The sequence below is a fragment of the Mus musculus genome, chromosome 3, assembly GCF_000001635.26.
Source record: "Mus musculus strain C57BL/6J chromosome 3, GRCm38.p6 C57BL/6J".
Taxonomy (NCBI): domain Eukaryota; kingdom Metazoa; phylum Chordata; class Mammalia; order Rodentia; family Muridae; genus Mus; species Mus musculus.
In genome coordinates this window covers 79,678,958-79,692,178 of record NC_000069.6, presented here as the reverse complement: position 1 = coordinate 79,692,178, position 13,221 = coordinate 79,678,958, and the positions used below count along the sequence as shown (strand labels likewise).

Sequence of the window (13,221 nt, the reverse complement as noted above, 5' to 3'; positions counted from 1 at the left end):
TGGCCGCATGTCTCGTGTTCTGTGTGCCTGCCTTCTGCTGGGAGGAAGTAAAGCCTAGGAAGGAGAAAATGCCTTGGCAAGCAAAAGTAGGTAAAAAACTAATTATCAAGAGGCTTGTTTCTGTGAATATTTTACTATTTCAAGAGAAATTTCTATAAAATATGTGTCCAGATCTCAAGAAGAATAAGCAGGTTTGTACTGTTTCTACTAGCCAAAAATTCCTTGCAGCTGCTCTGACTTCACCTTTTTCTGTTCTTGCCACTGCTCTCTGTATGTGTGTGTGGTGGGGGAGAGAAAGGTAAGAAAGAACGAAAAGAAGAATGAGAGCGAGAAAGAATTGGAATGGCTCCATTCCAACCTCAAGTGTCCACTCAGTGTGTTAAAGACACTATCCCAGACATGGCAATTGGTTTAAAGTCACAACACTTTATCGTGAGCCTATCATGGATTTATCATTACAGCAGCTCAGCTTTAGCAGTCACCGAAATTGACAGGAAGAAGTTCAAAAGGAACAGCAGATGTGCAGGGATTCCCCTCCATAATGGTGCATGCTGCCCAGCAATGTCACCTCTGAGAAGTTCACCAGCACAACAGTCACTCATGCTGTAGGGGAAGAATCCTCAGCAAAATGAACACGGAGTCCACCAACACCATGGTTAACGACTACCTCATTGACCCCTGTATTGCTCTAGCAGTTAGTTCATCTGTATCCAGTTCTTCCACCACTACTCAGGCTTCAGGCTTCCCCATCGCTAACATCCACCAACCCCACTCCCTCTCCCCATACCACTCATGCTAACCATAACAATAATAGATGCCATTGCCATCCCTTCCCCGATGGTCAGCTCTACACTCAGCCTGTCACCTGCAGAAGAGTTCTTCCACCCCATGACTCCATAAAGGAGTATGATGAGAGTGTAAATATTTAAGACTTTTTTATACCTGTTATGAGGCAGACAGCATGTGGTGGAGTTTATGGGGACACATATGTTTCGGTAACACCTGCTACAAGGTCAATACTGTCTGTGGGTGCTTGTCCCCAACAGTCCACCTGGTCCAAGATGGTGTCCCAGAAAAATCCCCTCTAAGGGCATTTTATAACAGGAAAAAAAGGAGAAGAGGAAGAAGAAGAAGAAGAAGAAGAAGAAGAAGAAGAAGAAGAAGAAGAAGAGGAGGAGGAGGAGGAGGAGGAGGAGGAGGAGGAGGAGGAGGAGGAGGAAGAAGAAGAAGAAGAAGAAGAAGAAGAAGAAGAAGAAGAAGAAGAAGAAGAAGAAGAAGAAGAAGAAGAAGAAGAAGAAAGATAGAGCAAGCAACAAGACTTGAGTAACTACACCATTTGAACTTGTTTGACAAAATTACCGAAACAAAGGCCACAGTGATGGCCAATGCCAATTGTCACTGGGACAAAATCTAGAACTGTCTGATAAATAGGCCTCTGAGCATGACCACAGCGGGGGGGGGTGTTATTAGACTAGATTAACTGAGGAATGACACCATTCCCTCGGCAAAGTATTCTGGGTCTTGTAAAGGCGTCGAAAGAGAGCTGGGGTAGCGGTATGAACTAATTCGGTGCAGTGTAAAAGGCTGACAAAGCTCCTGTGTGGCTATGACTTCCTCAAAGCCATGGGCTGAAACCTGGCAGCTAAAATAAGCTCTCTTTAACTTGCTTTTGTCGGCGTATTTTATCACAGAGCAACAGTAAGGAAACTAAGATAATCACATACACTGCATGCCTTAAATCAGAAGAAGGGCAAGAGGGCAGTCATGAGAGACGAATAACCACAAAAGGGCACCAAGCCCACGATTAAGCTAAGTCACTCCACAGTGTATAGTAAAAATGTGACAACTTAAAATAGTCCACTTGTAAAAAAGCTGAGTTAAATATAGGACCTGCTAAAGAAGTACTGCAAATAACATCGTGTCAGTCACTGGCATGCCTATCACTCTTGGCAGCAAGGAAATGTCACCTACTAAACAGCCCTGTGTTCCAGAGAGCTGCCTTGTCACCTGCTTCCCCTCAGCCCCACCCCCCACACTGCTTCTGACTAGGAATATCTGACCAGGTAAGCTGCAGCCATCCAGGACCACAATTACTCAAGGCTCTGCAGCCTGAAATGTTAGATCTGCAGACCCTCCTAAGATTTGGTCATCCTCTCACTAAGTCATCTTTGCAGCCATGACAGGGAAAGCAACCTTGGTTGTAAGAACAAGCAGACTTGGGTAGAGCACTACCCTCGTGTGTGTGTTTGTGAATCCCTGAGTTGATCTATAGTACCACATCAAAAGAAGAAAGAAAAGAGGGAGAGAAGGGATGAGGGGGGAAGGAAAGAGGGTAAGAAGAGGAAAAAAGGAGGAAACAGCAGTCCCTCAATGTCACCAGAGACCAGTGAGTCATCTATTTCCACATTTTTTTCATAAATACATAATAACACCTCACAATGCTACTCGGAAAAATAAATATATTTTGAAAATTTTTGGTAACACTTTATAAATTTCAACACTTTCCTCAAGTCTAATAATAATAAACTCAAATTTCAATTCCTCAATGCCTCTGCATTAATTAAAAGAATAGAACTAAATGTTCACAAAGGAGTCAACAAACAGCCAAGTCTAGAAAAGGGGAAATGCTAATGCCACACACCTCAAAACCTAACAGACACATATGGACACACTATAGATTCAATCCAAAGACACACACACACACACACACACACACACACACACAACCAGTCCTCTACCCTAGTCTGCTTGTTCATATAACCAAGGTTGCTTTTCCTCTCACAGCTTCAGAGGACTCCGTGAGAGGATGTGCAAGTCTTAGGAGGAGGGTCTTGTTGCTTCAACAAATTGTCTGGCAAATGTGACTAACCAAACACAGGTTTAGTCCTCAAGAGAACGGTTCATTAGAGCAGAGCAGCCCCAGTGGACAGAGGCTTGAGGCAGCCAGTCACATTGTATCCACAGTCAAGATGCACAGAGTAGTGACTGGTAGACCATTGGCCTCATAGGCAGGAATAGATTCAGTCCTCAGTGCTGAAGAAAAAGAGGGGACAGAGGGTGATAAGTGATTATACTCAGCTTACTTTCTTTCAGTAAATCAGCCTGGAGCCCTAACCTAGTTCTGTAGTTGTTCTACATACATCTAGTGTGGGTCCTCCCACTTCAATAACCCAGTCCAATAATCCCTCACAAATATGCCCAGAAGCTTGGGTCTTTAGTGACCGAGGGGTCTGTCAAGTTGACAGTATAAACTACCACAAGTTTCCACCTTACCAGCCTGACACCTAATTATATGCTAGGCAATAACTGTCTGTTCTTTGTCCCTGTAGACTCATGGCCATCCCATAATACAGAATGAGTCCATTCCAACTTCAAAAGTCTATACAGGTTCTAACAGTTTCAACATCATTTAAAAGTCCAACATCTTCCGACGCTAGAGCCAATGCCTTAACTTTTATAAAGTTACACATGAGTTTTAATATACAGTGGCACAGAATAACTGCCCCCATTCTAACAGAAAAGCTTCATAGCAAGAAAGGGGCAGACCAGAGCAGAAACAAAGACCAACAAGCCAAATACCAAATCATTCAGTTCTATGTCCAGCCTCTAGAGCTCTTGATGGGACAGTCTGAACTTCAAAAGTCTCCAGTGGCCGCTTTCTCCAGCTCTGCTGCCTGCAGTATGGTCTTTCTCTCGAGTCAGCTCTCTTCCTTATATTCACTTTTTCTGTCTTCTCTTCCCTAATCGGGAATCACAAGAACATGCCACTGAAAGTGTAACAAAGTAAAAACAAAATTCTAGGCCTTTAAGCCCAGGCTTGGGAATGTGACCTCTGTGACTCATTGCTCCAAGGTCTGCTAATCATAAAACAGATATTGACATTCCTCCACCCACCCCCTTCCTGGGTTCAAAGAGTGTTCATTCAAAGAAAGTCACCCTGACCATTGCCAAAACCCGCTATGCAAATGTGCTATTGTTAGGGCCTCTTAGAAACTGTCTTGAGAAATAACCTTCACAATTACCAGGTATTCCTCGTGACTCTTGTAACTTTGCACTTCCTTGTGACTCTTAACTGGTATTTTTCGTATTTTCCAACAACGCCCTTCCCACCTCCTTGAGTTGTGGTTTCTTCCTTTAAATACCCCCTTGTCCAGCTACTCGGGGCACCAAGGTCCTCTACCCCTGGGTGGTGTATGACCGTGGGCCCGAGAGCACTCTTGAATAAATCCTCTTGCAGTTTGCAGCAAGACCGTTTCTTGTGGGTGATTTTGGGGTGTCGCCTCTCCTGAACGTGGGGGAGTCCTCACATTGTGGGTATTTCACCACCACACCCACGTTTGTTTTATTTCATTGGTTTTGGTCCTTAGTTTTGTTTGTTTGTTTGTATTAATGTGGATTCTGGAAACTAAACTCAGGATCCTGAATTTGTGCAGCAAGCCCTTTTCCAACTGAGACACCTCTCTGGCCCGCTGCTTCATGCGTTAAATATAATCATCCTACCCACCTTGGTTGTCTAATATTATTAAGAGATATCATGACCAAGGCAACTCATAAAAGAAAGCATTTAATTGGGGGCTTGCTTACAGTTTCATAGAATTAGCCTATGATCATCATGGAAGGAAGCAGACAGGTGTGGCTCTGAGGACTTTGCATCCTGATTTGAAGGCAAAGGCAAAGATGAAGAGACACTAGACCTGGTGTGGCCTTTTAAAACCTCAAAGACCACCCCCAGTGACGCTCTTCCTCTAGCTAGGCCACACCTACTCCAACATGGCCACACCTACTCCAATGAGGCCACACCTCCTAATTGTTCTTAAACCACTTACCAACTGGACACTAAGCATGAATGGTTGGGAGCCGGTCTCATTCAAGCCACCACAGCCACCTATCCATGTCTGTATATCTCCAAAACCAGTTTAGATGAATAAAGACATTTCAAGACTCAGTTTCAGGTAATGAAGATGGTTTAGGGAAACATAAAACAACGTGAAGAACGAATGATATACCACACTGCAGCATATATGACCATCGCTGGCTTGAGTGTGGTAAATAAGACTTGCAGGAAGCTACTACAGAGCTTGATAAATATGGAGACTGGGGCCACCCCAGGCCTCCGACTGGGGACAGAAACGCATACCCGTAGCCAGTCCTTGATGATAATTAGCAAACTAACTTCGCGATTCACTGCCTTATTTTAGAGGAACTATTTTGTCAAGATAGCAAAATATATCAGCTTGTTTTTCTTTTTTAACTTCTTCGCTTTCGAATTTTTCTTTTCAGGAGACAACAATGGGTGGTCTCTGCAACTGGACAAATATTTTGCTAATTACTATAAACTGGCTTCCACTAACTCCTTTGAGGCAGAAACTTCCGAATGCTGTAAGTAACCACGCAGCTGAGGCCCCTCTTTGATGAAGTCCTGGTAAAACACCATGCTTTTACCTTTTGGCTACAACATTTTATTTTAAATGTTTGCTTTTGAAAGTCAAGTATGGTTTTCTAGTTGCAAGCATCTTAAGAAAGAAAACTTCAATTTGGAATTCTGTTTTTAAGAGTAATTCATCAAACCAGGTATTGCAAACAAAATCAATGTCCGTGGTCAGGGTTGCTATTTTATATAATGTCCTTTTGGCCATCAGAGGTGATTTTTTTTTCCTTTTTCTTTTTTTTTTAATTTTAATTTTATTTTTATTTTCTTTTCATGGGGGAGGTTACAAGGGTGGAAGGTGGATACGGAAGGGCTGGGAAATGAGTGGGACTGGAGTGCATGGTGTGACATTCCCAAAGAATCAATTTAAAAAATTATGATTAAAAAAAAAAAGACAGGAAGAAAGAAAGGAAGGAAGGAAGGAAGGAAGGAAGGAAAGAAAGAAAGAAAGAAAGAAAGAAAGAAAGAAAGAAAGAAAGAAAGAAAGAAAGAAAGAAAGAAAAACAGTGCAGTGAGGGAAAACAAGAAAATGGAGAGGCAGAGCAGCTGCTTGGGTCTACACATGAAAGGCACCTGCAGTCTCCAGCCATGGCGCCAATGGGCCTTTGAGAGCCTTTCTCCCTACAGCTCACTTCTGCAGTCCCTGCAGAGCACTTGCAGGTAGTGCCTGCGGTGTGGGAGGGAGAAAGCCTGGAGAGTGGCTTCATCATGTTTTCAAATAGGAATCTGTACTAAAATAATTTCTTTTAAATAAGTTTTGTCTAGTTAATAAATCCTGCAAATATGCATGTGTGCCTGGGACCTGTAATTTTCAAAACTCTACTCATAAACCAAGGGTTTGGGGAGGGGCGACCCTTTTGCTGTGTTCTTTCCCTTGTTGTTCTACTATAAATCTAAAGTTTAGCTTTTCACATTGATACCATGTCTTTGTCTTCACTACTCAAATGAGATTAAAAGACTACCAACAATCCCCAATGTAAATGTATGCCCTTCTCTCCCGTGAGTCATACAGTTGCCCAGCAACCTTTGTCAGCATCACACCTGCCTCTCAAAGGTGGGGAGTCAAATAATTTGATCATCAGAAAGGTCAAGGTTTAGCTGGTGATGCAGCTCTCTGGCAGAACACTTGCCTAGCACGTATAAGGTTCTAGGGTTAATTCCTAATATTGCTGAAAAACCTTTTGGAAGCATAGCATTGTTATTAATATATTATAAATTCATAAACTAAATATATTATGTTAAAATGTAATTTCATTTTTGTATTTTATGTGTTTTCATTCCTTACATTTAAATTAAAATTTCATCAAACCCTATCCAAAAATAAATTGAATTGAATCTTCTATCTTACCATATTCCAAAAATATTTTATTAATTTAAAGTTAAAGAATAGTTATTAACAGAATTAAGTCATCAACACACATTAACGAGTTATAAAAGACATTGTTAAATGGCAAAAGAAGGTAATAGCAAAAAAAGAAAATCCGTAAGAAAGAGCTCCATTTGGTCTAATGGTGCACGCCTGCACATATGTCAAACATAAGATGTCCAGTGGTACAATGGCGTAAAGTCAGCAGCACCAGAAGCCTTCGAAGCAGATCTGGTGTTCAAGGTCATCCTGGGCCACACAGTGGGAGCCTGTGTCCAAAAACACTGGCGAGAACAAGGAGAAAGAAAGAAAGAAAGAGACAAAATGAAAGAGAGGGAGAGGGAGGGAGAGAGAGGGAGAGGGAGGGAGAGAGAGGGAGGAAGGGAGAGAAAATAGAGGAAGAAGGAGAGAGAGGGAGAGGGGGAGGGGAGAGAGAGAGAGAGAGGAAGAGAGAGAGAGAATGAATGAATCAGCAGCTGCATCCAAAGTTCAGACCATTAAGGTCAAGGAGGGAACTGCAGCTGTCATAGCTCACACTATAGTTTGTAAAGCAAAAACAGTAGGAGAAAACAGAGGGAGTCAGAAAAGAACCCAGTTTTGCCTACCCTGACCCTGTGGAAGAGATTTGTCACAAGTAATTATTCAAGAAGTATGGCACTACACAATAAGTGATGGATCGAGATCAATACAGGAGTAATTTTTTGGTTGATGCTTAGAAGACATCAAAAAAGCTCAATTTTTAATTAGATTTCTTTAGAGTGGGGATTACAACTGCTAAATTAAACATCTCAAGCAGTACATGAAATAACAGTGGGGTGAAACTTAAATTAAGGTTCCTGTTGTAACACTTTCCTCATGTTAAAAACGAACCTAAGATCGGCTCAAAAATATTTCACATACTTGAAAGAATGTGAGCAATCCGCATTTTAAAGTCACCTCTTCAGAGAAATGTCATAGAAAGCACCATAGGTAAGATAGCCAATGCTATCTTACATAATCAAAGTTTAACTTTGAGGGATTTGAGGGAGAAATTATGTATTCATTGGCTATAAGCATTGACCTGCTCGTGCAGTAATCCTTTTTTAACCCAGTTATAATTCTTACATGAACATTTTTTAAATATACTTTTTAAATTATCAGGGTGCCTTTGAACCCACAATCCTCTTGCCTCTGCCCCCCAAATTCTGGATCACGGGTGTGTGTCACCACATTCTGCAGAACGCGTACAATTTTGGAGCATGACAGCATCCAGGAGTTTTTCAAAAGATAGTTTTAAAATATTGAGAGGATTTTTTTTGTCACAGATAGTCTGAATAACTCCTAAAACTTCACTTGGGGGACGAATGCTTCTCTGCCCAACCTATTTCCACTGATACTGAGTGTTGAGAAGATGAAGGATGGGATGGATACTTTTGGCCATCCTGTGGGGCTGGGACATCTTACAGATGGGATTCAACAGGTCTAGAATCTACTAGAGCCCCCCATTCACAAAGCTAAGTAGTCTAGCAGCAGTTGTAATCCATGTAACTCCTACAGTGTGGTTTCTGCTTAATGTAGAACGGACACTTTCAAGACAGTGAGTGTATTTCCCCCGCCCCCCATCATCTATTGAGTCCTGGTGCTGGGAACCACGTAGCAGCAGCTACAGCTATAAATATTCAGTGCCGCGGTGCACCAGAGAAACCACTTCTAGCTGTTGTCAATCAGGAACATGTGTATCCATGTCTCCTGACTTCTTCCGAGACACTAAAACTGCAATGCTTTACATATACTTGCTTATTTTTAAACAATAATAGCTCATTTAAAACTCTGCAGGACACGCGGGAGCTGCTGCCAGGCTTCTGTGCTCTCAGCCCTGAGCTGTACAGGGAAAACCCTTTCAAAAGGAGGAAAGCCTATCACTCTGTGCTTATGTCTCCTTGCTAGCTTCTGGTTAAAATCATTTAGTCTCCCACCAAAGACTTTATTTATTACTTTCAGTACTTATTATCAAACAGAAGCTTTCAAATGGACATAAAAGCCTCCCCCTCCACAGACACACACACACACACACACACAAAACACATACGCATGCACAGACACACACAATCACTTCTCCCTTTGATGAGAGAAGCAGAAGATTTCACTCATTTTGCAACAAATGGAATGTCAGTTCTCTATTAAAACAAAACCAATAGACAAACTAGGGAAGATGGCTCCTCTGCCCCTGCTGCTCCAGTCACTAGTCCATCTCACTATGCAAGCCATTTCATTATCTCCTATGTCTAGGGAAAACTTAAAAGATGGTGAGAAATCCAGGAAACTCCTTGCTTTCCCCACCCATACGTTAGTCAGCATTCCATTATCTGAACAAACATCTGACATGGGAGTGGAAAGGTTTCTCAGTGGTTAAGAGCACTTACTTCTCCTGCAAAGGACTAGAGTCTGGCTCCCCAGCTCCCATCCGCAGAGGCCCCTATAACCAGTCACCACCAGCTGCAAGGGGTCCGGTGTTCTCTGGGGCACCCGTGGACTCACAGACACACACACATCTATTACACTCATGGTAGCGCACACACACACACATTTTAAAAATCATTTTAAAAGGAAAAGAAGGAAAGAGGGATTGGCTCCTCGCCGTGTATATTATCTTATGTTACTCCTAGGCTGGCCTGGTCTTGACCTTAAATTCAGAGCAAACAATGGAACCTTAATTTAAAGCATTCACCCAAGTGCTTAGGTAAAGCATGATAGACTTGCATAGCAGGCAATACTCATGGCTCTGCCTTTCTTTCTCTTCGTCCCCCCTCCCACCCGGCCCCCCACTTTGTTACTCCTTCCCGCTTCCTCTCTGTTCAGTGGTTGGCTCTGTGCCCATGCATTGTTTGTGCCGAGATCTAGAACTTGACTGTGATGAAGCCAATTTACGAGCTGTCCCATCAGTTTCTTCCAATGTGACTGTAATGTAAGTAGCAAAGATTGGCTCGTCCTTAATAAGGCTGAATAGTGCTGCAGTGGACCCCTGGGGCCGACCCTGGGTCATCACTAAGAATGCGTTTTTTTTGGTTCAAAGACGGTTTCCTCCCTAAATCAGTTATAATGAATTTTTCACGCATGGCTTGAAACGCTTTTAAATAATAGACCTCACCTTAAGTTACTTCATAAACAACTCTGTGAAGTGTTGACTATTCACGGTATTTCATCTAAGCAAAAGACGCCATCCGTTTCAATTGCTACTGGGGGGTGGGGAGGGTAAGGCTAAATAAATACTTCTTACAGCTTTCTCATTACACAGAATTTTTATTCGATGCTTATTGCAAGAGCTGTTTTGGAGTTTATTACACACAAGGAAGTTTTCGTGTATGCTTGTGTACAAATAAAGAGAAACAAATAAAATAAATTGGAAAAAATATTCCCAGAACTTCATATTTAAATTAACTTCTAAATCACATTTTGATGCTGTCATATTGATGTTGTCATCTTTTCATACACAATTCAGACTTACATATAGAAAAGAAAGAGTCGTATAAAGAGTGTCCTGCTGAGCTTAGCATTTGTGGTGCTAAGTTTCTAGTCAAGGTTATTTGACTTAGCCAGACTTCAGCAGCACACAAGCACACATGTTGGTCCAGATTTTTTTTAAAGACCTCAATGGAAAATAGAAACTTCGGTATCTTTTTATTGAGTTGGTTGGGCTTTGGGTTTTGTTGGTGTGGGGACTTCATCCATGTGTTTTAATATCTTGTGACTCTGGCTTTTTGGTTCACGCAGACACAGTAAGAGTAACCCTTGACTATACAGGTGTTGGCAAGTCTTGCCTTTCTCAAACAACCTACACGGCAACTCAGATGCTTGGCACCCAGGTAAAGGAGCTGCAGCAGAGCCCGTCAAGTTCACAGAATCTGGGTGTTACCCAGTGGACCTCAGTCCGGGAACATACACTGAGACCCAGGGGAATGTCATGCACAAAAGCTTGCTCTCTGAGGGAAGTTGAAGGAAGTGACATTTCCTAGATGAAGAGGAAGCATCCTCTGTGTCCTTCCCTTCTCACCTCCCCAGCCTATCCTAGTAATTAGTCCTGCTAGAGAAAAAAGTAATGGTAACTCTAAAGAAGCTGATGGAGGTCCTAGAAAGAGTTTCTACGAATTCGTTTCTAACAAGAGAGAGAGAGAGAATTATCAACCCCACTACTTTCATCAAATTACTGCAAAATCCAAATGAAAGTCTGATGCAGCCAACCTCAGTTGTTTTTTTTTTTTTTCATTTTCCCACAAGTAATATTGGAATTTATTTGCCAGTGAACCAACTAATCTTTGTGAAAGAAAGGAACAGAGAAAGAATGCTAGAGGGATGGAGGTGGGGGAAACAGTAAATAATGTAGATAAATTATTATGGTATGCATACAAAATTAGATATGTATCAGCCAGCTTTAACCCAGAAAGGAAAGGAAGAAGGGAGGGAGGGAGAAAGGGAGGAAGGCAAAGAGGGAGGGGGAGGGAGGAGAGATGGAAGGAGAGTTAAAAACTAAACCTAAGATCATATTCTACAAGAAGACAAGTGAAGAAACTATAAAGTGGATTCAGGGCACCTGCCCTGGACTTCAGATTGATGGAAGAGTGGGAGGCTAGGTCCCAGTAAATGGGAACGATCATAACACCACTGTTAGATTTGTTATTTCAATTTAACTTTAACAGGTTGCTTGGTAGATATTCAACAGGCATTCGTAGTTGTAGGTATAATGCTCAGAGATTTAAATCTACAATATTTGGCTATTTCTGAAGAAGGAAAGAAGAATGAAAGAAAGAAAGAGAGAGAGAGAGAGAGAGAGAGAGAGAGAGAGAGAGAGAGAGAGAGAGGAAGGAAGGAAGGAAGAAAGGGAAGGAAGGAAGGAAGGAAGGAAGGAAGGAAGGAAGGAAGGAAGGAAGGAAGGAAGGAAGGAAGAGAAAAGAAAACAGTACTATCAGACTTGAAGTATTGACTCAGTAATATTGTACTTGCTTAATATACACAGGGCCTTGGATTCATATCAGGACTGTACACACACACACACACACACACACACACACACACACACACACGTACACTGCAAGTCTGACTCTATACATAGCGATAAATACAGTTATACAGCATTGTCTTTTACTTTTGACTAAACCACTTGATTCCAGCTGTCCATATAGACTCTTCTTGCAGATCCCTGGCTCTACTTCACACCTTGTTCCAGTCTGTTTGTTCTGTCCCAGAGGGGGTGAAAAGCTCTAGGCTTTAGTGTAAATGCATTACAAGACTAAATATCACACGTTTCCCTAGTAAGTTCGTTCTTCCAGATTTGAAGCTGCAACTCTTCTAGGGAAATGTCAGAAATGGCCTAAGTCACATGTAAGTAAAATATCAAAGAAGCTAATCACCCAATGAGTGTTTATTGAAGTCAAGGCTTTTTGAAAATGTTTCACATAAATTCTAAAGAGTGAGGTGAGCAAACACAGATAGCTATAAATATTTAAACCTTGTCCCAGCTCAATAAATGTTAACTTTGTTTGAGAGTTGACTTTTAGATCCCTGAACATAGCCAGTAAAAAGGAGAGCCCTGGCTTGTGCTTCCTCCGTACAACATGCGCACACTGTATACAATGCTTGGTGAAGAACCAAACAGGGCGTCTAAATTCAAGATATAAAGATATTTGACATGATGAAAGTATGCGGGGTTTTCCTGGTCAATGAAAGTAATATCCATCCCTCTTCGCTTGTATCATTTAGAAAGAATTTGTTTAGAATCCCTAGGCATGTGCTAATAAGGATCCAGCTTTACAAGAGAGGTTTCTCGAAAGTTCCTAAATGAACCTCCCTTCCTGCATTCAAACCATTCCACTCAAGAGTGCTTGGGGGTTCTCATAGAATCTCACTTGTACCCCTTTTTAGGGATATTAAGTGCGCTTCCTCACAGTCTTTGAAGTCCTAATCTCGCATGAAAAGGGGAAAATGTATCAGCTCCATACTCTCCTAGATACCCCCCAAAATTCCCAACACACTGAAATAATCACTTTGAAACAAACATGTAAACGAACAAACGCAATAGACAACAAATTGCCTCCTTAGCCCTAGGGAATAGGGATAAGATTCTCTGAGAGAATCCTCTAATTTATAGATAAATTAGATATCAGTCATCCACAGAGAGGGCAGAGATGCTCTTTACAAAAGAACATGGTGGGAGTTTAACAGGCGTTTATTGAGAGAATGGATAAATGAAGGAAGGAAGGAACAGAAGGGTGGATAAATAAACACTCTTTTAAGAGCACACCAAACTTTCACCTGGGTCATTAAACCAAATTCAAATAGTTAACAATTTCTCTTTCCACAATATAAACACAGAAAGTCTCTAAGGCTGCCTTTGGTTCGGAAGCTAAGTCAGAACGCTGGTAGGAAGTCTCAGTAAGCTAGGAGTAAGAAGAGA

General features: G+C 41.8%; 1 protein-coding gene across 4 annotated transcripts in view, besides 1 other annotated feature; it reads left to right on the top strand.

Annotated features, from left to right (window-relative positions):
- Nucleotides 1-13,221, top strand: part of Rxfp1 (relaxin/insulin-like family peptide receptor 1) — a 96,352-nt gene that overhangs the window by 45,773 nt on the left and 37,358 nt on the right. For 2 of the 4 annotated variants that reach the window (XM_006501629.2, NM_212452.2), the window contains exons 3-4: nucleotides 5,281-5,379; nucleotides 9,633-9,738. In XM_006501629.2, the coding sequence (XP_006501692.1) occupies nucleotides 5,281-5,379; nucleotides 9,633-9,738 (205 nt within the window). Of the gene's footprint in view, nucleotides 1-5,280; nucleotides 5,380-9,632; nucleotides 9,739-10,544; nucleotides 10,637-13,221 lie in introns of all 4 variants that reach the window. The other 2 variants (XM_030252662.1, XM_030252661.1) reach the window with 2 other exon arrangements.
- Nucleotides 1,052-2,651: an enhancer, noted in NCBI's record as "VISTA enhancer mm1650". NCBI's record gives its function as "enhancer in: heart[4/6]" and the evidence as "EXISTENCE:transgenic organism evidence [ECO:0001131][PMID:17130149]".